Below are 22,816 nucleotides of genomic sequence, written 5' to 3' on the forward strand. Positions count from 1 at the left end.
CAACTCTTGGTAGGTTGGTACAATGAGTTTATTATCCCCACTGTGTGTGTGTATGGCACCGGGGACTGAACCCAGGATCTTGGCACATGCTAAGCCAGTACTCTACCACTGAGCTACAATGCCTGGCCCTAATAGCCCACTTTTTAAGCTGGGGAACCTCAGATGCAGTGAGACAGCCTGGCGAGAGCCCTGCATTCCGCCCCCAGGCAGGCCAGCACCTCAGAGGGGCTGTCAGCAGCAACTCCTGGAGCCTGACACCTGAGCCTCTTCCAGCTCTGATAGAATTATCAGAGAACTGGGGAACAAATACTTCCCGTAATCGGGGCAACTGTTCTTAGCCAGAGGTGGAGGAGGCAGGCCGTGAAGTGTGTCTGATGAGCTCCTCTCTGGTGCAAGGCCAGAGCTAATAAACCCAGGGAAATCACACAGGCGGCTGGAGATGCGAGCAGGCACGCTCCAGGGCAGGGCCATGGGGACCTCAGCTTCCACACAAAGCCAGCCTCGTGGCATTTCATGCACGTTTCAGTTACCTTCGGCAGTCAGGCAAGCAAATACAGGCAGCTTGGCATGAAAATGAATTTAGAGCTTAAAAAAATGAGCCTTTCATCCTTGGTGGCCACAGGAGATGCTGAGGAGCAGTGGTGACAGAGAGGGCTGGGGTGAAATGACAGTTGCCCCATACATACACACCCATCACCTGAGGGAGGGAGTGCAGAGTCCTGCGGCCCAGTCAGAACCTCAGGCAGGCACCTGGCTCAGGGGAGAGATGGATGAGTTTCAGGAACGCAATTGGTTGAGAGGCCCACACCTCACCTGGGCCTGAGCATGCCAATCAGGAGGGATTGCAAGGCTGGCAGTTAGGGAGGGGCCTTGTTGGCTTTTAAGCTTCTGAAGAAATCTGAGGACTCATTTCCCATTTCCTTAGATGCTCAAACAAGGGGAAATGGACTTACATGGACTGGAGAGTGCCGGAGGCCCAAGAGCCCATTGGCTGAGAGGGAGGTGATATATTCACATCAAATTAAGGGTTGGGGATGTAACTCCATGGTCAAGCACTTGCCCAGCATGCACAAGACCCTGGGGTCAATCCCCAGCACCACAGGAGGAAAGGAAGGAAGGAAACTAAATCCAGCAACAAAATAGGGAGGCTGAGGCTAGGAAAGATGGGGTCTGAAGGACCAGGTAAGAAGGCCCAGACCCTGCCTGCAGAGGGGGAAAGAAGAGAAGCCTTTTGGATGTCCAGATGAGAAACTCATTCAGATTGGAGGATCCAGGCCAGCTTCTTGGAAGAGATGGCACCTAAAAGATGGGTAGAATTTGGACCAGGCAGAGAGGATAGGCCCAGGGCAACCAAGCTGGTTGATCTAAAGCCTGATGATGGCAGGGGTGGGAAAATGCAGGGTCACTTTGCCTTTGATTGCCAGAGGCCCGGCAAAGGCACATTCATGTCAATCAATGAAAAGTCAAGGTGACCATCTCTCCTTGAAGGACTTGAAGTGAAAGAAGAAGGCTCCTTTATACTCTAATTCCAACCCCAGCACTTACAAACTTTTGTTGCCAACCCTGTGTATCGTCCAAACAACCCTGGTGAATTGCTATCCCTCTCTTGGCCTCCATTTCCAGATTGAGGGGAGCTGGACTTCTTTTAAAGTCCTTTGCATCACTGATATCTGTAATTCGTGACTAATAATAAATACCAAGCTAAAAACTGGATTAAATTGTAAGGCTTGGGGAGATGGCAGGCTGTGATGTCTGTGCTCAGATGAAAAGTGGAAGATCAAAGCCCAGAGCACAGACCCCCTGGCACTGAATATGCCCCTCAGACTTGTGAGGCAGAGACTGGAGGCTCCTGGTGAGGGCCTGCCTGGGGCTTGGAGCAGAGGCATGCATCCCTGAGAGCTGCGGAGGAGCCTGGGTGGCATCTGAAGACGGGCTTGGGGCCCACATGGTCTGAGGTTTGCATCCTGTCTCCACTTAACAGTGTGAGTTTGGGCAAGTTAGTTGTCCACAGGGCAAGTTAAGTTACTGAACCATTTTGGACCTTAGTTCCCTCATATGAAAAAATGCAGCAAATACCACCCATTCTTCTATGGCTTTCCCAGAACCTTAACTCAAAATGGGGTCCCTAATTCCTAACTGGACTGAGCTCCTAAAAAGGCTGCGCCTTCCTCACCCCTCTACCCTAGTAATGAGCTGGCACAGCGGGAGGCACAGATCGGGGCAGAGCTTATCGCATGGCAGGCCCCCCATAAATAAGATAAATACATCAGAATCCCTGGCCCCCCTGAGGTATTGGCCAGGAGGCCCAGGGAAACTGATAGTTGCCAAACAAGGATTCAATAGCTTAATTCATAATCAATGCCAAATAAATGTCTGCTGGGTGGAGGGTCAATAAGATGTGTGTGGTGACGGAGACCCAGGCCCTGTCCCCACTGGCGGGCAGAGGCTGAGGGGCCGCATGAAGGCCTATGTTTCCAGGGGCAACAGTGGACTCCTCATTGAGCCATTCGACAAGTCAGGCCCCTGCTATGTGTTATCTGTGTGCTGTCCCAGGGGCTTCGGGCACAGCAGTGACAGATGAAGCCCGTCTGCCTCCAGGAGAAGACTCCTGTGAGAAAAGCTCAGGAGGCCCAGGGGATGGGGTGGCCAGGTACGAGACGTTAGGCGGGGTGCCAGGGAAGCCTCCGTGAGGAGGGGGCATTTGGGGAGAGGCCCAAAGGTCCCAGGGGAGACTTCTAGCCTAGGGGAACAGCAGGTACAAAGGCCCTGAGACAGGAGCCTGCAGACATGGTGAAGAGGCCATGTGGCTGGAATGGAGTCGCTGAGGGGAAAAGAGGAGGTGGGAGCGGGAGGGGAAGGGCCTGTGGCCCAGTCCTTTTACCACAGAGGGAGATGAGAGCCAGGGGAGGGTCTCAGGCTGAGAAGAGACACATCGTGACTTTAGCTTAAGTGCCCCCTTCTTGTTGTGAAGGTTCCCCTCTCTAGACTGCAGCGGCAGGTAGGCCTCGCTCTGCTGGAAAAGCACCCAAACCTGGAAGGAAGAGAAGCACGGGAGGGGGAAGAGCAGGGCCCGGGGACCCTGGGGCAGAGGAGGGTTGTGTGGGTCCTAGGGAGAAGGGCCACTAGGCCCGCAGCAGGAGAGCCTGGCTTCCCTTTGCCCAGACGAACACGGACTGAGCTAGCTGGACTGACCTGGGGAGGGCCGTGGGGATGGGGGGATGGTGGGCATCAGGGAGGCTGCCGCCCCTCCAGGAGGAGTGAGGGTGGGGGGTGTGGAGAACCCCAAGGCTCCTTCTTGCCTCTACCCAACAGAGAACGTGGCTTCTTCTGAAGCAGGCCTTCACTGTCTTGTGTACTTGACCTTGCTGTTATTAGTGGAGTTTCTAATCGAACAATCAGTGACCTTGAATCCATCTCTCCCCTTCACTCACCTTTTTAGCAAAAGAAGGGGTTTAACCTGGATGGTCTCCCACCAAGCCCCTTCTAGGATTTCTATTAATGGATGGAATCAGACACTGCATCTCCCCTCCCCCTTTAGTGCCCTGGTGGTTTCAATTTCTGTCATGTCCTCTGCTTTACTTCTTTCCCTGCGGCTGCCATGTACAGTGGTGCGGGATGTTTACCGAATAAACGCACCCAGTGAAGGGGCCAGTGGGGCCTCAAGTCCAGTCCACACTCTGTCCACACTCTGCCCAGTAAGTCATGTGCTTATTTATCCAGAGCCTTTTTCTAGTTTGCTCTAAGGTGCGGTAGAGGTGGCCCCACTTCCCTGCCCCTTGCATGCTCCCACTTCCACTCTTGCACGTCCATCGTCTCCTCCAGCGGGGCAGATGGGAGGGCCTGGGTGGAGGGGGCAGCAGCTGCCTCTTCTGAGAGGAGCTCTGCCCCCAAAGCCCGCCGTGCTTTTCCTCTCCTTATCGATGCTGTGAGTTGCCTCTCAAAATTGCTCTGCCGTCATTAACACCAAAGATTAGGTCAGATGAGAGCGTGTCTGCAGTCTTGGACGGCAAAGGCAAACCGCTGATGCTGATTATTCCAGATCTTCTGGGCATGGCCCATTCCGTGCTTGCAGTTCTTAATCAGAGGAACGAGCCTCAGTTACGTGGGGGGTGGACCAGGGGCCAAGTCTGGCTGCCAGGCCCAGACAGCATGTCTGCAGCACCTGCTGGCCTGCCTGCCCGCTAGCTCGGACGTCACAGGTGACCACAGTTACTTGGCACTATCATCTCTCAGAGGAGAGATAGCCCATCCAATGGCAACGCCCATTACAATCCATTTGAGCAAGTTCTGGGAGCATCGGTCCCTGGGCCTGGTCAGCAAGTTTTATTTCTGGGGCTCACATTGGGTATGAACGGGGGGGGGGGTGCCTTTTAGATCCTTCTCCTTCAGGGTCCCTTCTGAAAAGGCTGAATCAGGCTGTGACCCTGTGGCATGGCCACTTGCCTCCTATTCTTCCTCCACCAACCCTCAACCTTCTTCTCCAGCTATATCGAGATCCCCAAGCATAGCTCTCTGGCCCTTAATCATGCTGGTGTCCCGCAGGAATGCCTGCTCAGCCGCATCCTGTGGGCAGAAGTTCATGGTCAGGGCCTGGCCCATCCCTTCAGCTTTCACCTTTACCACTGCTTTGGGCTCCAGCCCCAGCACCTGCCAGCACCTTTGTTTCTTTGCCTGAGGTTTTCTCTGGCTTCTGGAGCCTGAGTTGCCATTCAGTGCTGGTCAGGCCAGAAGGGCCGGGAAATTGATGCCCTCCAGAAGCAACCCTCAGCCTCTGAGCCAATGGCTGCTCCCCCACCCATCGGTGGGTAGTTTGAGGCATGTCCCACGGTCTCCTCAGTGGGAATGAGGGCAGCTTCTTCTGGCTGCTGCCCTCCCCATCTCCCCACCACACTCCCCACGTAGCGTCTCCTTAGCCTCTCCAGTAAACTCCTCCCTGTCATCCTTGGTCTCAGGGGCTAGTTCTGGGGCAAATTAAGACAGCATCCTCAGTGGCCATCTCAATACCTCCTGTCTTTGCAGTTTCTCTATGCCTGCCCTTGTTCTGGCGCCTGGAGGGCTGTCAGTCACTCTCCTCTGTTCCCAGGACCCTTTATGCCAACCTCAGCAGCACTCCTCAGGCCACACTGTGGTTTACCTGTCTGCATGTCCTAGGCCCCCACAAACCTGGGACCTCTTAAGGCCAGATACTTTGTTCTTTCTGCTTTTTTATTCTCTGGATCTAGAACCTAGCACAAAGCAGATGCCCAATATAGTTTTCTTGTTTTGCCAAAGAGCCAGCAAAAGTAAGAGGAGTGGAGTGACAGATACATTCCTACTCTTCTAGAAAGAAACCCTTGGGTTGCTACTCCAAATGCTATCACTTTACAAGGTTGCTTGGTAGAACTTTAGTCTCACCTCTCACCTGCTCAACAACTTGCAATGGCTCCCTGTTATCCCTCTACCCCCCAAGGACTTCATTACATGTGTGACTTTAAGACCTTCCATCATCCAGCCCATCCTAAAATGCCTCTTATCCAGTGTCAGGCTTTGGTCTCACTGCCTGGGTTCAGCCAGTTCCCAGCTAAGTGATCATGGCAAGTGACTTAGCCTCTCTGAACACTAGTTTCCTTATTTATAAAGTGTGCGTAATGATAGTAATTTTGAGAATTTAAAAATCACACATGGTCCTTATGAATAATCTACCAACCACTGAACTATACATTTTCAGATGGTGATTTATGGAATGTGAATAATATCTTTTTTTAAAAAAAATTAAGCATGATGTCTGGTCCAGTTCTTTAAAAATTAAATGGTGGTAATCACTGCTAACAATACTTCCCAAGTGGCCTTGCAGCAAGCCAGGTCCACCACAGGTGCTCAGTAAATACTCATGGAATAAATGGAGAGCAAATTCCACAAGTACATTCTGAGCATTTGTCTATGTTAGGTATGTGGGGGGTGGGAACACAGAGATTCAGATCTGGTGTTATTTCATCCCGAAGAAAAGAAGTGTGGTATTTTAAATAAGGAGAGGAGGTTAACACTGCCCTGGACAGGGACGGAAGTAGCCCTGGGGCTGACGTAGCCCTGGGGCTGACAACATGCAGAGAGAAGGCATAGCTACCTAATGGCTGCCTACTTGCAGGCACCTGGTGTTTCTTCTTCAACCAATCATTTGCAGGGTTGTATGATTGTGTGTGCGTGCGCTGAGGATTGAATCCAGGGACACTTTACCATTGAGTTGAGCCCCAGCCCTATTTAATTTTTTATTTTGAGACAGAGTCTCACTAAATTGCTTGGGGCCGGGCTAAATTTGAAGCTGGCCTCAAACTTGGGATCCTCCTGCCTCAGCCTCTTGAGTCACTGGGATTACAGGCAAATGCCGCCACCACCGTCAGTGCAGAATGGTGTTTTAAAATATGTTCATAACAAGTTTTGGCAAATTGCTTAAAAATATTTTTCTGTTTTTGTATAACTCTATTAACGATGTCAAATAAAAAATTAATTATTCTAAGAAAATAGAATGCACTAGAATGAAAACTTCACATTATGCTATGCTGTAAATTCTGGTCTATTATTATGTAGAATAATAATTTTTAAAAATATATAGATAACATTGTGTACCTAGCCTGATGGTGTGGCACATGGCTTTAATCCCAGGCACTCAGGAGGTTGAGGCAGGAGGATCTCAAGTTGGGGGCCAGCTTGAGCAATTTAGCCACACCCTGTCTAAAAAATAATAAACAGGTCTAGGGATGTAGCTCAGAGGTAGAGCACCCCTGGGTTCAGTCCCCACTATTAACAAAAGAAAAGAAAAACAAGCAAAAGACCAACTCCACCACTACACTGTATTCCTACTGGTGGTTCAAACTGAATTTTGTAGTTTACTCTGGATTTTGTTTTAAATTTAAAATAAATAAAAATTTCAAAAAAAAAAAAAAAGATCTAAAAAGGAAGCAAAGGAACTTAAATATTCTTTGTGGAGGAAGAGTCGCAGGCCCAAATCCAAAAGTGAAGTCTCCTGACCCACCTTCTCCCTCCTGCCCTGGGAATTCCCATCGCCTTTGTCCCTCTCTGTCCCCTGTGGCAGAACAGCAGAGTTGAGTAAACAAAAAACACTTTTGTCCCAGCCCCAAGAATGCGTTCTTATCTTTTACTCTGGCTGTCTAGATGTATTCTGCACATCTTCTATTCTAGCTCTATCTGATGTGTTGACTTCAAACAGGATATGGGCGCGTCCCGCACTCTCTGGCCGCCAAACGCAGGTCCAGAGGCTCCACGCTTCGCGGTCCAGGCTCAGACTCTTGGCCTCCTGTGTATCAGGTTTGGACAACGTGGGGCGGTGGGTGCGGAAGTGGAGCTCCATGTTAGCAGAGCTTAGACAGGGTGAGGAGGGGCCGCGGGTGGATTTTGTGAGGCAAGACTACGTGCGCAGTCTCCAAGAGACGCCTCAGCGCTCCAACCCCAGACCCGGGAGGGCGGGCTGGGGACTGCTAGAGGCTCTGCTGGGCAGGGGGCTGCTGAAAGGTGCTCCAACTCTGTCGTTCCCCAGGGCAGGTCCTGGAGCCTCCCCCCACCCCCCCACCCCCGCCTTACTCGGTGCAGGCCCTTACTCGGTGCTGGTTGCATTGAAGCCCGTGGAGCTCAGGCCATCCTCTTAGTCTGGTGGCAGAAGCTTCTAGACCCGGGGGCTGGTACGGCCGTGTGGTCACGACGGGCGGGGGAGGAGAAGGGAGCTGGCGCGCGGTTTAGGTGGCTGACTCCGCGAGGCCCGGGCCCGAGGAGGGATGGGGAAGCACCTACGAACCAACCCAGGGCCAAAAGACCCTAACTGGGAAATCGAGGTGCCCTCTCCCGGCACTGGGGTCGCCACCCTTCCTGCCCAGTAGAAAGTAAGTCCGCTTCTGGGAGAGACCCTGTAACCCGACCCCCTCTATGCACACATTCCCTTCACCCCGCCACCTGTCCTGCCACCTGTCCTGCCTAGACCTTTTTCAAATAGGTGCCCCTTGGTTCACAAGCCCCTCTCCCTCCCCCAGTGCGGAGACCCTTGACCAGGATGGAGGACGGGCGCAGAGGAAGGCGCGCGCACCTGGAACCATCTCTGGCTGTTGCTACCCGTGTCCCAGGATCGGGAGCCGCGTCCCCACGCCCACCACGCACACATACACATACAGACTCACCCGCTCACACGCACTCAACACCGCGCGCAGACCCCGCCCGCGGCCCCGCCCCGGCCCCTGCGGGCGGCCCCTCCGGCGCTCGCGGCCCCGGCACGCAGCCCGCCCTGGGTGGCGGGAGGCGGCGGCTTCGGGCAGATTTGATTTTCCCGCAGTCCGGGCGCCCCGGAGCCGGAGCCCCAGCCGAGGAGGTGGCGCTCACCGCCGCGTCCCAGCCCCGCCGCCGCCCGCGCCGAGACCCAGGGAGAGGCGGCGCAGTCCGGGCGCTCGGGGCTCCGCGCTGCCCGCGCCCTGCCACCCCCGCCGCCCGCAACCCCTCCCGCGCCTCGGTCCCCCACAACCCTCTCCCGGGCTCCTGCACCCCTTCTACCCCCGCCCACAGCCGCACGCCCCACTGCCCGCGCCCCTGTCTACGACTCCGCGCGTCCCTCCCGGTGCCCTCTCCCCGGAGCCCCTCTCCGTCTCTCCCCGCTGCGCCCCAGCTCCCCAGGCTCCTGGCCCCTCTCCGCTGGGCCCCCAGCCTCGTCGCAGCGTCACCCGCGCCCCCTCTTCTCCGCGCGGCCCCCGCTCCCTCTGCCCCCTCCCTCTCTCACTTCCCACGCCCCCTCTTCGCGCTCCTCTCCGCCCCTGGCCGCCCAGCCCCGGCTCCGGAGTTGGGGGAGAGCCCAGGGCTCCAGTCGCTCCGGAGGAGGCGTGAATCGCGCAGGAATTGACTAATTTGGGGTGGGGGGTGCGGTGGGTGATGGAGCAGCCTGAGGACATGGCGTCGCTGAGCGAGTTCGACTCCTTGGCGGGCAGCATCCCGGCCACCAAGGTGGAGATCACCGTGTCCTGCAGGTGAGCCGCCCGCTGGCCGGGTCCCCCTGCCCCGCCCCTGGACCAGAGCCCCGCGGCCCCTGCCGCTCTAACCCTCTTATCTACTAGAGCCCCTTTCCCAGGGTGTCCTCGCCTCCAGGACGCACCCCCACCCCACCCCATCCCACAGTCTGTCAAGAGCCCCTGCCTAGCTGCGGGTGGCGACAGCAGAATGGGAAGCCCGGCTGGGGTCATAGCCCGGGAAAGTTTGCGCTCCAGGCTGTTGCTTCGAGGACTGCGGGAAGAGACAGGAACAGGGGTCTAGGCACCAGAGCAGGGGAGGGGAGATGCAGCAGGGTCCCCGCTTGCTGTCTCTGATCAACACCTCCATAAATGGAGAAGGGAGAGACTTGCCCCATCCCTCGCAGGCATGCCAACCTTCCCCATTCTTTGCCCTCTTCTCTCCTCTCCTGCGGTGCTGCTCAGCATCCTTATCTTCTCTCCCCACCTCCTCACGGTCCTAGAACTCAGAATTCCAAAGCCTTCCTTCACCTCCAACAACAGGAAAAAGGATCAGATTGACTCATTTATACTGAGGTGTGGATAATCCATAGCAACTTGAAGTGACATAATTAAAAAAAAAAAAAAGCAAAACAAAATAATAACCTGGGTCAGAAACCTTAAGCCAAAGGCTTGGAACACGCTGGTGAAATTTTAGATTGAGCAGGAGAGAAGGAGTATTTTTGTGGACTGCCACTTCCAAATCCTCAAGTCATGTCACACAGGATTTGTGGTAACTTCCTTAAGAGCTGGCGTCTTATATTTGTGGCGGTGGCTGCCCCAGGCAGTAAGAGGGTAGAGGTGGAGAAGGGGAGATTTTCCCCTTTTGTGATTGGCCTAGAGTCACTGCTTTGCTGGGACTGAGGGGTACTGTGGCTCAGGCATAGCCCTTCTTGAGGTTCCTCCAGGCATCCCCACCCCCAGTAACCAATGGCATGTGGAGCCCTTGTTCCAAATCACCCATCCCATCTTCTCCTAGGTCACTTTTTGGCCAGAGTGTCCCTCACCCTCCTTGTGACCCCCCCCCCCTCCCCGGCCCTGTAGTACACAGTTGAGACATGGTTTGGGGCATTGTAGGTGGAGCCAGAGACACTGGTCTGGGTCTTGAAAGAGGGAAGGACTCGGGGGATTTTCTCTTGAAGGCTAGAAGGTGAGGGCGAGTGAGGGCTGGTGGGGTAGAATGACAGCACCCCCACAGCCAGACCCTCGGGGGACTGCTGTGATAGCTTCCAGATGCCCCCACTGCCTGCCACCCGGCTGTCGGAATCATCTCCCAGGGCCATTTGCCTCTTGCCATTGCTGTGCTGGGAGATTCCTAATGGTCCATGAGCTCGAGTCTCACCTCCTCAACCATAAACAGGCCCTCTGACTCCTGCCCCTGCTGCACCCCTCGGCCTTCAATCAGCCCCTGCCTCAGAGTCCTCTTGAGATCCTTCCTGTCTCCGGGCCTTAGAACAGATTTCACTCCTCCTTGGTGTTCCCAACTCTGAAGAGCCTGGCCTTGTGCTCTCACCCGTGAGACACCCAGCTCAAATCACTGCCTTCTGTGTTACCTGGGCCCTGGTATACAGCCCTGGCCCAGGGTCACTCATACATAGTGGGCATCTCAAGTGTGCAGATTTATCCTAAGCATTGGAAGGCAGGGATTCCCAGGCTGCATCGGTCCCCTAAAACCCACCACCCTAGCAGACAGGAAAGGAGGCAGAAGACAGGTGATAATGTGCTCACAAAGTCACATCTTGTAATGGAACGTCTGATTCCCTGCTAGGGACAAACTTCAAGCCTCTGTTTCCCCATTTGTCCTGTTTGTATGTTCATAGAGAAACCTTGCTCACAAAGGCAGCTCAAGCTTAGGACAGTGCCTGGCACATAGTAAGCCCAAGTACTGTTGGTGGGATTAACTGGCAGGAATGGAGGATCAAGATGCATCCAGCATGGCGCACCGCGGTGTCAGTGAGTAGCTACAAAGATTACTCAAGGTGATGACATTTGGTCCCCCCTGCTTGCTCTCTGCAAGTGGAGGTGTCCAGAGGATGCCAGTCTCTTGCATAAGAAGTACCTGGAGATGCATCTGAGTCCCTGCAGGTTGTGGTTCTAGGGTTCATCCAGTGTCCATTCCCTCTCAGGGGACATGATCTGTCAGCCTGAGGAGGGCCTGACCTGGGCCCTACCCCTGCTCTCCAAAAAGAGAGTGGGGACGTGGATTTTGACGAGGAGAGATGAGGAGAGAGGAGTCATTTGGAACAGAGGATAGGCAAAAAAAAAAAAATCAATCTTGGTGGACTTTGAAATTGTAGATCATCTCTTTGCTTTACCAGGGACCAACTCTCCAGGTTCCAGAATGGAGAGAGAGAGACAGACAGACATAGGAAGAGGAAAAGGAGGGTGGGGGGAGGGAGAGATGCATGGGTGGACTTCTCTAGCATATTCTTTACTCTGTGGCCTACCAGTTAAAGGGTCAGGTCCCACTTCTCTGCGCCCTGTGTTCAGCATCAATGGGGCCCAGGAGAGGAGGCTACGGGATACCCCTGTGTGAGCATCTAGGTGACACATGCTGGTAGGCAGGGAGCAGTAGGGGAGGCAGAGGGGCTGGTGGGTGAGAACTCCAGGGGTTCAGAATGGGCTTCTGAAGAGACGGTGTTTCAGGGATGGTATGAGTTGCCATCTCTGGTGCCCAGGGATCTCCTGTGTTCCGTTCTCTCTGCTCCATATACATTCCTGCCCACCCCCACCCCAGCCCCAGGAGCTTTCTGCTCAGTGCCAGGAGGAGGCACCGGCAGTGCCTGTCCCAGGGCGCCCCAGCTAAGCAATGCTACCTGGTATGGAGACTCATTCTGAGCCCTAGCACGGAGCCACCACCGTGAGGCAGGCCAAGTCTTTGCAGAAGGCAGATGACACTGCGGGATAGACTGGTTTGGGCCTTTGCTTCAGGCAGAGTACCTCCTGGATTCAGCTTCTCGTTCACCCCCAAATAGTGATTTTTTTTCAACTTGGGTTTACTCTGGGTTGAAGATTAGAAAACCTTTGGTTGTTTGACACAGTGATTAAAAATATGGGTCCAGGCTGGGAGTGGTGGTTCACACCTATAATCCTAGCGGCTCTGGAGACTAAGGTAGGAGGATCACAAGTTTGAGGCCAGCCTCAGTAATTTAGCAAGATCCTGAGCAACTTAGTGAAACCCTGTCTCAAGATAAAAAATAAAAAGGGCTGGGGATGGCTCAGTGGCTAAGTACTTCTGGGTTCAATCTCTAGTACAAAAAAAAAAAAAGAATGTGGATGCATCTGGGTTCCTCCTGGCTTTGTTCCTGTGGTCCCGGGTGAACTATTTAGCCTGTCTGTGCCTCCTTTGTAAAGGAAGCATAAATATCAGTTGTGGGGACTCAAGGGTTTATCCATGAATAGGGATTTATGTTCATCTATTTGACACCTCAATAGGTGGATACCAAGACTTGCGTGGATTCTGGACATTGCTCTAGAGATGTTTAGAGGTGGTTTTGGGAGTGGGTTCGGCAGAGGGTTATGGAACTAGATATCAGCAGACGCTGTGGGAAATGTGACTCTAAAGATCCTTCTTGAGCCCAAAGCTTTTACTTCTCCTGATAGATCCGAGGCCTTTTCTGATTTTGTCCGCCACTCTCAGACCCAATTGAAACTTACTGTCCTTTGTCAATTCCCCAAAGGCTGCATTATTTTTGAAGTCTCTGTGCATCCTGAAGCAGCATATTGATATGTTAGTTAAAAAGAACGATTTGCCCAGGGTGTGGTGGCGCACACCTGTAATCCTAGTGGCTTGGGAGGCTGAGGCAGGAGGGTCATGAGTTCAAAGCCAGCCTCAGCAGCAGCAAGACACTAAGCAACTCAGGGAGACCCTGTCTCTAAACAAAAAAATACAAAATAGGGCTGGGGATGTAGCTCAGTGGTCAAGTGCCCCAAAATTCAAACTCTGGTACACCCCCCAAAAAAAGAATGATTTGCTCCCTCCCCCATATTGATCATTAAACCCAGGGTATTCTACCACTGAGCCTCAGCCCTGGCCTCCAACCCCTCTTTTTTATTGTTGTTGTGCTGGGGATCGAACCCAGGGCCTTGTGCATGCGAGGCAAGCACTCTACCAGCTGAGCTGTATCCCCCCCCCAGTCCCTCTTTTTTAGTCAGGGTCTTACTAAGTTGCCTGGGCTGGCCTTGAACTTGCCATCCTCCTGCCTTAGTTTCTGGGTAGCTGGAATTACAGGCATGTGCCACCCTGCCTGGCCAATTTGCATTTTTTAAATGTAACAGGAAACTTTTGCACCTGGACTGGATCCTTCCAGAGAAACAATGCCCAGTGCCACATGGTGGGCTCCTGAGCCCCAGGGAAAGGAAGAGGGGGCAGGCCAGAGGCAGCCTGGTCACACAGCTCAGCTGGTGTCTCTCACACAGCTGCTCTGTCTCCACCGCTGGTATGAGCTGATAGGCAGCTGCTGTCTCTGCCCCAGAGATACATTTGCTGTCTGGCAGGTTGGAGTTTGGCTGCCTTGGGGCCCAAGAGGCGGCCAAGCTTGGGGGCTGCATTAGCGGGAATCTACTCTGTTTTCTTCTGGCAGGCAAGGGGAGGGGGCATTGGATCGGGGGCCTGGGGACATTGCAGCAGCTGTCAAAGCCAGCTGGAAGAAAAAGGTCCATTGAATCACTGAATACGCCAAGGCTCTGGTGTGGTGGAGCCTGGGGAAAAGTGACAGCAGCTTATGGAGTGCTCACTACCAGCGAGGCACCGCACGGCCTTATGGGGCTGAACCGTGTGCCATTGCCTGTGCCCAGCTTGTTCCGACTGTCTCGAGTGGCCATTTCATATGGTGCAAACTAAGATCATTGTATTAGTTTTCATTTGCTGCAGAACAAATGACCATAAACCCAGTGGCTTAAAACAACAGGGACTTCTTACCTCCTGGGTTCTGTGGGCCCCAAATGCGGGCTCAGTCCAGCTCTGGGCCTCATGGCTGATGGGAGGCTGCGGTATGGCTATGGTCTCATCCAGGATATGGGGTCCTTTTCCAAGCTCACCAGTTAGCAGAATTCACCTCCTTGCAATTGTGAGGTTGAAGTCCTGTTCCCTTGCTGGTTATTGGACCAGAGCGACTCTCGGGGCTGCCCTTAGATACTGTCAAGTACCCCCCACCTTTTTGGGGGGTCCTGGGGATGGAACCCAGGTTGCTTTTCCATTGAGTTACATCTCTAGCCCCTTTTTTAAATAGCTCTTTTTATTTTTTATTTTGAGATATGGTCAAACTGAGTCACTGAGTCTGGCCTCCAACTTGCAGTCCTCCTGCCTCAGGCTTTGGAGTCTCTGGGATCACGGCTTGCATCACGGCACCTGGCACCAAGTACCTGTTGTACAATGTGACAGCTTACTTCCTCCCAGCCCGGGGGACTCTGCAGTCGGCCACAGGGCAAGCATCAGATCACCTTTCCTATGTCATAACCCAGTCACCTGAGCGACTGTCCCAAGTCCTGCCCACACTGGAGAAGAGAGGATTATGCAGTCATGTTCACGGGGAGCAGGAATTTGGGGGGACACATTCATTGCCCACCACAGCTACTGTGTCTTTTTAACCTCACAACAGTCCTAGGAGAGGCAGCTGCAGTTCTCTTTTTGCCGATTAGGGAATCAAGGCTCAGAGAGGTTAAGGTTTGGAGAAGGGAATCCAAATTCAGTTCTCAGACTTCAAAGCCCCGAGGGCTTCCGGGGTTGGGGGATTAGGGGCCTGAGTGCCAGCCATGTGTAGGCGTGATCAAGAGGAGGTGGTTTCTCCCCAGGGACAGGAGATAGGAGAGGCCCTCCTTGCTCAGGGGTGCCTCTGGCTCTGTGAGGCACACCCAGAACCTAGAAATCCTCATGGAGCAGAGACCAGAGAAAGCCACAGGACAGAGCCCACCCCTTGGGGCATCCAGACCTGTGATGGTAGCTTGCCATGTCTCCCCTCCCTGCTCAGGTCCAAGGTCACTGATGCACAGGACCCACCAGTGGGAATGGATGGTAGGAGGAAGCAGGGATATAAGCTGGAAAGCTCAGAAAGTAGTCAGGTTCAATTAGAGAAGCTTCCACTGTGGATAATGCAATCTGACTGATAGGTTTGGACCTGAGATATATTTGTTTTTTGTAGATCACAATGAGTTCAGAGGTAAGGTATCTGAGGGCTGGCTTGTCACTTGGCCACGGAGAAGTCAACTATCATTCTGCTGTGCTATTGACCAAATAGTGGGCCTCACTGTTACACAATGACTGCCCCTGCGCTAGGCATTGCAATCATATCCAGAGATAGGAAGCAAGACTTGGTGCTGAAGGTTTCTCTGAAAAGTTGTTTTTATCTGAAAAGCGCAGTTCCTCCCAAAATCTCTTAGCAGGCTTTCTATTTCAGTGCCCAAAGCGGGGTCCATGTCTACACCTAGACTGAAGACAAGGGTCTGCCTTCCCTGGCTACCACCGTCTCCATCAGCTGTGAACCAGTGTCATTTCTGTTAGCAGGAGCAGGTAGGGGGTGCTTGCTGGATGGGCAGCCTTGGCTTCCGGCACAGAGAGGCTTTCCAAATGGCTCCGCAGGCTGCCTGAGCTCCCAGGAGCTAACAGGAGCCTGGGGCTGGCGTCCTGGGGGACTGGCTCCTCAGTTTCCGCAGTTGGCCTCAGGTGACAGCACTGATGCTTCAAGGGTAGATGGGCTGAAACCCTCTTCCTTTCTATTCAGGCAAGACAAGCAGGCTGTGTGCAGCGGATCGCCTCAGGCGCCTCTGTCCCTGCCATCCCCTCTGCTGGCCCAGCCCAGCACCTGAAGGCGTCATGCCTTTGGGAACTGAAGAACCCTGCAGGACACTGACAGCCAGCGCAGTTCTCTGAGACCTCCATTAGGTCATTTTCCTCTCACCTCAGTCTCAAAAATGGCAGAGAATCCTGGTCCTGCCCACCCTCTCTGGGGTCCTTGCAAAGATACAAAGAGATAAAGTTTGTGGAGTTTCACATAAACTAGACAATGCCAAATAAGCTTCCTAGTGACAGCAGGGATCAGTAACTGCACACTGCGGACTCGCTGGTTCTCCTGATGATGGATGCCGATCTGCGTCTGCCATCCAGCGTCCTTCAGTACCAGACACAGTTCCAAGTGCTGGGAATGTAGTCATGAACAAGAAGACAGACTCTTTCCCCCCACAGAACTCAGATACACATTTCTTATTAAGCAGCCAGGCACGGTGGTGCACACTTGTAATCCCAGCAAGTGGGGAGGCTGAGACAGGAGGATTGCGAGTTTGAGGCCAACCTTGGCAATTTAATGAGATCTTGTCTCAAAATAAAAAGTGAGAAAGGCTGGGGATTTAGCCCAGTGGTAAAGCACCCCTGGCTTCAATCCCTGGTACCATAAAGGGAAAAAATCTTAATAATTAAATAATGTTTGTTGGGGAAGGGTTCTTAAGTTCATTGCTGTTGGTGATGCTTTAGACAGGACAGACAGGTGTCATTTGAGCTTAAAATCAAAGGGAAGATCTAGAGAAAAGGTGATTTGGGTAGGGAGAACATCAAGTGCAAAGGCCCTGGGGCAGAAAAAAACCTTAATATGCTTGCAAAATTACAGGGAGCCTATTGTGACTGGAACAGTGTGAGCAGTGGGAGACAGAGGAGAATGAGGTCGAGAAGGAATAGGGGATGCAGATCATGACCTTTCGTTTATCAGGCATTTCGTTTATTATTCCAACAGCATTAGGGGTTCTGATTAACCTTTAAAGAAACTGCTCTGGTTGCTATGAAGAGACTGGACGGGTGAGGAGGGGAGTGGCATGTCACTAGGCAGGCCACGGGACTTGAAGAGTGGGACCGGAGGCTGTGAAGGGGCAGAGGGGAGAGGAGTGTGCTTCCTGCATTTCTGTTTTGAGCCACTGGCGTCCCGTTCACTCCCCGAGGCCCCCTGGACGGAGGAGCCCGCCGGGGCAAAGCAGCTTGTCCAGGGTGGCAGTTCCCGCCCAAGTGGTGATTCCAACTTGGGCGCCTCTGGGGCCGGAGCGCGCTCTTCCCTGGGAGAGCCTGGGCCCCAGCCTGCGGTAGTTAATGAAAAGCAAATAACCCCAGAAAGGGGGCCCGTGGGAACTGCCTCCCCCACTCGGCAGGTGGCTTGGCCATAGGGTGAGGGGCCACCCGGAGGATCTGGGAGGGGCGCAGGCCATGCAGGGAGACCACGGCCCTCTCCTCGCAGCCCCCTTTCTGGCTGGCCCCTGGGATTACTCCTACCTGTCGGGGAGCAGGGGCCCTGGGCAGCAGCTCCTGGTGGGGGGCAGGACACAGGGCCAAGAGGCCAGGAGCGCTGCTGCCCCCAGGTGTTTGGCAATGCGTGTCTCCTGGGGCATCTCCAGAGGCTCGAGCTTCAGAGTTCAGATGTGTCCTGCCTGGGAACAGGAGTGGCACCTGCTTCCTGGCATTGATATGTAGGGGAAACAGGGGGTCACCGAGGACTTGGCACCAACGGTGTGTGGGATTCACTGGTCCTCTGTCCACCCCGTTTGCCATTAAGTTGCACCTGGGGGTCTCTGTAGGGTGTGTCACAATTCCTGTTTCTGCCTGACCTGTCCCCAGTCTGCTATCCGAAAGAAAGGCTGTGCCTCCCGGTGGGCAGTGGTGGGCAAGGGCACAGGAGGCTCAGTTCCTGCCCGAGCTGGGCACTAGGGAGCACCAAGGGGGGATCATGGGACTTCCCTAGCTGCCGCATTTCTCTTCATAGGCCTTCACTGAGCACTTACTGTATGCGAGGAGAAGACTGCTGATCTCAGAAAACCCCGGGAGGCCAGGATCACGATGACCCTTTCTTTGCAGATGGGAATGCCGAAGTGCAGAGAGGTTAAGGACTGGCTTGAGGTGTACAACTCGAGAGGGACAGAACTGGGGTCAACCCCACAGAGGCTCCAAGTCTATGACCCTTCCCCAGAGTTGGGGGGTCTTTAGGGCGGGTTGCTGTGGGTTGTTTTTGACCTTTGCAATCTCTTGAATCACTTTGGGAATCTGCTGAAAACTCCCCCCAAGATGTGTCTGTGGGTGTGCCAATGTGCCTCATGCCTACAGCTTCAGGGGCTCCAGGACCCCCACTAATGCCCTGGTCCAGGCAAAGCCCAGGCTGTAGCCTGGATGTGCTGCTTTCAGTCCTGCAGCTAAGTCTTGGCTCCGTGCGTCCACCCAGCGCTCGTGGGCTTTGCTCAGGGATGACGGACGGGTGATGGCCCAGGTCGAGGGCAATGTGTCTCCCCTCCGTCTGGAGCAGCCAGCACCCCAAGCCTCTCCAGGGCTCTGGCTTCGCCTTTCCAGTGCTTTCTCCCTGTGCTGGGCCTCAGGGACTTGGACCTCAAGCCTGGCGGAGGGTCGTCTCCCACTGCCTCCGAGTTGGGAATGGTTCCTTGGGGGTGAATGTGGAGCAAGGGGAGGCTCTGCTTTCCCGGCCTGGATTCAGGGAACAAAAGAAGCCAAACTCCCGGCTGCTGAGTGGACGGCTGAAGGGTTTTATGTGCTTTTGGGGAAAAAAATACATTTTGCCTGTTGGAAAAAAAAAATCCTCTTTGAGCTCTCCAAAAACAGAAAGCAGAGAAAAAGCACTTGTGGTCTGGTGTCGTCTGTGCCCTCGTGACTGGGGCTCGGCCATACCTGGGGCAGAGGCCTGCTTTCCTCTCCTCCCCCGGCTCTTTCTGGCTGTGTGTTGGTGGGCAAGTCACTGCCTGTCTCTGAACGGATCAGGTGAGGGCCACTGACCAATGTTCTTTATCTTGAGGGTCCTCCAGAGCTGCTGGGCTGTGTGTTGTGGTCCTTGACTTAGCAGAGGCCCTAAGACACAGTGTCTCAACATGTGGCATTTGGGTTGCTAACGTCAAGCACCAGGGCCAGCTGACAAGGGCGCCTTTTTAAACAGGACCTCCACCCACTGTTCCAGATCTGCAAAACCAGACTCTGGGAATGGGGCCCAAGAATCTGGGGGCAGAGGTGACCCCAGGAAGAGTGAAGCCCCTTGACTGCGGATGAAGCCCCAGTCTTGAGGCCCTGAGAGGACAGGCCATTGGGGTGACGGGTGGTGGGGGCAAGTGGGGGGCAAAGGGGCAGAGGCTGTAGAGTGCAGAGACCCTGGGGGGGGGCAGAGGGGCCTCCAGGAGAGATGAGGATGGGATGGAAGCCGAGGACCTGAGACTGGGTGCTGCTCTTGGCCAGTGGGGCAGGTTCAGCACGCACCCCAGGTGAGTGCCGGGAGTGGGGGTTGGGATTGGGCTTCTCTGGACCAGCAGGGTGGCTTGTGTCACACTTGTCACCAAGTGAGCGTGAGCATCCACCAGAAGCCTGCATGCTGCTTAGCACCAGGCCGATGATGACCTGCAAGCCCTGCTAGGCCCCAGGCGCTGCTCATGGCTAGCCTCCACGCAGCCCTGACCTGTGCCCACCCCACATTGCAGATGGGGAAGCCAAGGCACAAAGGGGACAAGTCACCTGTCCAGAGCTGGGGCATGACCCGGCCTGTCTGCTGCCGAGTCTAGGCACTTAGCCGTTACGCGCCACAGCCCGGGCGCAGTCCAAGGAGCGGTCCTTGAGCACGGCCCTGCACTGTCCAGGAGGGGACATCACCCCCTGGGCCATTCCCGGGTCTTCCTTCCAGTGTTCCTGGCCACTCCTGTCCTGGTGCTAGGCCAGCCTGTGGCAGAGAGGGGACCTGCTCTGGAGGAGCCCAAGTAAGGCAGGAGACAGACCCCGGTGAACCCACAGCCCAGGGTGTGCCGAGCACTGTGAAGGGCCTGGGAGTCCAGGGGTGGCACCCGTCAGGCCAGAGAGGGCCGAGGGAGAGCTGAGGAGTGACTGTGGGTCAGAGTCCAGCAAGGCAAGGCCACACGGCAAGGGTGGGGCGGTCTGCAAGGAGGAGAGGAATGATCCTGCAGAGTGCAGGGGAGGGTGTGCGTCATCCCAGATGCTGGTCGCTGGGGTGACCCAGGTCCCAGGACCACTGAGAGTCCTGAGTCACTGGACAGGGCGCCAGGTGACTAGACGGTTTCTTAGTCTAGCTGTGAGCCTCTGGCCCAGCTGAGAAGTGGGCAGGACCAAGACAAGCCCCTATTTGTCTTTGGAGGTAAAACCCCACACCTCTCGCCGCCCAGCCCGCTCTGCAGCGTCTCATCACTCTTGCTCACTAGCAGGACACAACGCAACCTGCGTTCCACACCCAACCGTGGAGGATCTGTTGCTTCCTCTCTAAGACTCGCATTTTTTTTTTTTTTTTTTTGTACCAAGGGTTGAACTCAGGGGACACTCGACCACGGAGCCACATCCCCAGCCCTATTTAGAGACAGGGTCTCACTTATTCTTGCTGACACTGGCTTTGAACTCGCCATCCTCCTGCCTCAGCCTCCCATGCTGCTGGGATTACAGACGTGGGCCACCACACCTGGCCAGGCTCACATTCTTGAATTTTTTTTTTTTTTTTTTTGCACTGGGGATTAAACCCAGGGGCACTTTACCACTGAGCTACATTCCCAGCTTTTTAAAATTTTTTTGAGACAGGGTCTCACTAAATTGCTTAGGGACTCACTGAGTTGCCAAAGCTGGCCTCCGATTTGTGATCCTCTTGCCTCAGCCTCCTGAGTCTCTGGGATCCCAGGTGTGTGCCACCATGCCCACCTCACGTTCCTGATTTGTGAAAGAGTTGAGAAAGGTGACTTTGGAGGTCCTTTCCAGCTTGAACATTCTAGGGTCTTAGGTAGTTATAGAATTTCGTTGTAGAATTCAAAGACAGCAGCACACAGCGGTGCAGGCCTGTAATCCCAGATGCTCAGGAGGCTGAGGCCAGGGAATGACAAGTTGGGGGCCAGCCTGAGCCACTGTGAAGCCCTCTCTGAACAAAAATGCAGGGAGTGCAGCCCAGCAGCGGAGCGCCCCTGGTTCAATCCAGCCAGTCAGTAAGCCCAGGCAGACAGACGGACCCAGCGCTGGCTTTAGTAGGGACCCCCCAACTCGTCATCACCTCCTCATTGTAGAGGTTCCCCGCAGTAGAGTCGCTGGGTGCTCAGGCACTTTGTCTCTCATCTGAATGAAGACAGACGCCCCTCCCCCAGGCTGCACACTGGAGCTGGGTCGCAAGCTGGAAATGACCTGGTGTAAATGTCTGCTTCAGCCTCTGTGGCCACTCACGTCAGAGCTGCCTCCTGTAGCGTCTCATCTGAGGCTCCTGCAGGGGCTAGGACTTTATCAGATGGTTTCTAAGTGACAACTGGCAGGGAGCAGGTCTGGCCTGGAGGAGGGGCTGGGGGGCCTGAGGTCCAGCAGAGTGAGCTGGGGGGCCTGCCCTTGGGGAGAGGCCCCTGAAGGGACAGTGTGGAGAGGCGTGGTGGCCGAGTTCTCCAGGAGCTGGTTTCTCACAGGCAGCTGGAGACATCTCTCTTGGGGACATCGCTAAGAATCTGCTCCAGGACTGAGGAGTGACTGGTGAGCACAGCCTGGGACCTCCCCTGGCATCAGGGTTTGCCATGTGAAGGCTCCAGGCTGCTGTTGCATTTGTGACTCTCGTGCCTCAGGGTTAGGGACAGGGTGGAGGGGTTGACTAGGGGTCAAGTTGCCTGACAGTCACTAGGTGGCTTTGGGGGTGGTGACGCAGGGCAAGGCCTTCTTGTAGACTTGCTGCTCTGCCATTGTTGTGGGCCCGTCCCTGGGCTCAGTCTGTCCTTGTCAGTGGGAAGGTGGAGGTGGCCCGGGCCTCGTCAGCTCTGACACTGGGAGCTGGCTGTCAGGGAGCCATGCGGCCTAGACCAGGGCCAGTTGTTTCTCTTCTCTGGGAAAAAGGAGTCAAGGGGCACAGGACCCACGGGGGTTTGTGGGAGTGGAGGGGAAAGGCCTCTTGGGACATCGGGGAAGGAGGTGGGGCAGGGTTGATGCGGTGGGGATGAGAACAGGGACTGGAGCAGGGTCCTCAGGGAGTCGGTGGCTGCCACACAGGAGGGCTCCTGGGTCACTCCCAGGAGCAGGGAAGGGAAGACGCACAGCACAGCTGCTGGATGTGGGCTGAGTGGGACTCTTGGCCCCTGCGGCTCCTTCCCACAGGGCCCCTAGGAGGCTGGGGACACCCTCAGCACTGTCCCCGGAGCCTGAGGAAGCTGCGTATTGATCCCCTGGCTCCTGGGCATGTGGCTGAGAGCTGCCCCTGGGAGCATCCTTCTGGCCCTTGCAGTCTGGCCTGCTGGGGGAGGCCTCTGGAGAGGAGCAGGTGCGGGGAGCCCTGGTGTGAGCTGAGAAGGCCCCGGGGACACGAGCTGGGCATCCATGGCCCTCCAGACTGAGGGACAGGCTCTGAGAGGTTGGATGGTTCCCAGTCAGAGACTGAGTTTCACTGGCTGTGTCCCTCCCTGAGGGTACCAGATCACTGTGGAATGAGGGACGCCAGGTGTCTAGGACATAGCCTGCTCCATCTCCGCAGCCTGTGGCTCCACATCTGGAAGATGGGACAGTCCCCACCCAGTCCCCACCCCGCAGGGCAGCCTGAGAATGAGGAGCTAATATTTAAAAACTCTTATCCTAACCCATCCCTGGGGATCTGGGAGTAGGGGCTGCTATCTCAGAAGGCAGGGCAGGCGGGCTCGGCACCTTCAGAGACCTTTCTGTCCCCATCTGTCATCTTACTGCAAGGCCTTCCAGTCTGATCGCTGGGGCCATGTGCTAGGACCCTGTCCCAATGAGCCTGTGTCTCCTGGGAGGTGTCATTGATGAATTCGGCAGTACCTGCGAGGATACAATGAACTGGCTGGGGGTGGAGGCCTGGGGGTGGGGGGCTGGGCAG

General features: G+C 54.9%; 1 protein-coding gene and 1 pseudogene across 7 annotated transcripts in view; both read left to right on the forward strand.

Annotated features, from left to right (window-relative positions):
• The window catches only part of Cpne5 (copine 5), a 99,054-nt gene that overhangs the window by 6,200 nt on the left and 70,038 nt on the right, over positions 1-22,816 (forward strand). Inside the window, exon 2 of one of the 7 annotated variants that reach the window (XM_040282582.2) lies at positions 7,205-7,302. The exons of 1 other annotated variant lie outside the window; for it this stretch is intronic. In XM_040282582.2, coding sequence (XP_040138516.2) covers positions 7,208-7,302 — 95 coding nt within the window. In that variant the 5' untranslated portion in view covers positions 7,205-7,207. Of the gene's footprint in view, positions 1-7,204; positions 7,303-7,743; positions 7,872-8,532; positions 8,997-21,242; positions 21,472-22,816 lie in introns of those variants that run through there. 5 more of the 7 variants (XM_078020107.1, XM_040282583.2, XM_021721949.3 and 2 more) reach the window with 5 other exon arrangements.
• LOC120889388 (U6atac minor spliceosomal RNA) lies at positions 5,994-6,140 on the forward strand (annotated as a pseudogene).

The sequence above is a fragment of the Ictidomys tridecemlineatus genome, chromosome 8 (assembly GCF_052094955.1).
Source record: "Ictidomys tridecemlineatus isolate mIctTri1 chromosome 8, mIctTri1.hap1, whole genome shotgun sequence".
NCBI classification, from domain to species: Eukaryota; Metazoa; Chordata; class Mammalia; order Rodentia; family Sciuridae; genus Ictidomys; species Ictidomys tridecemlineatus.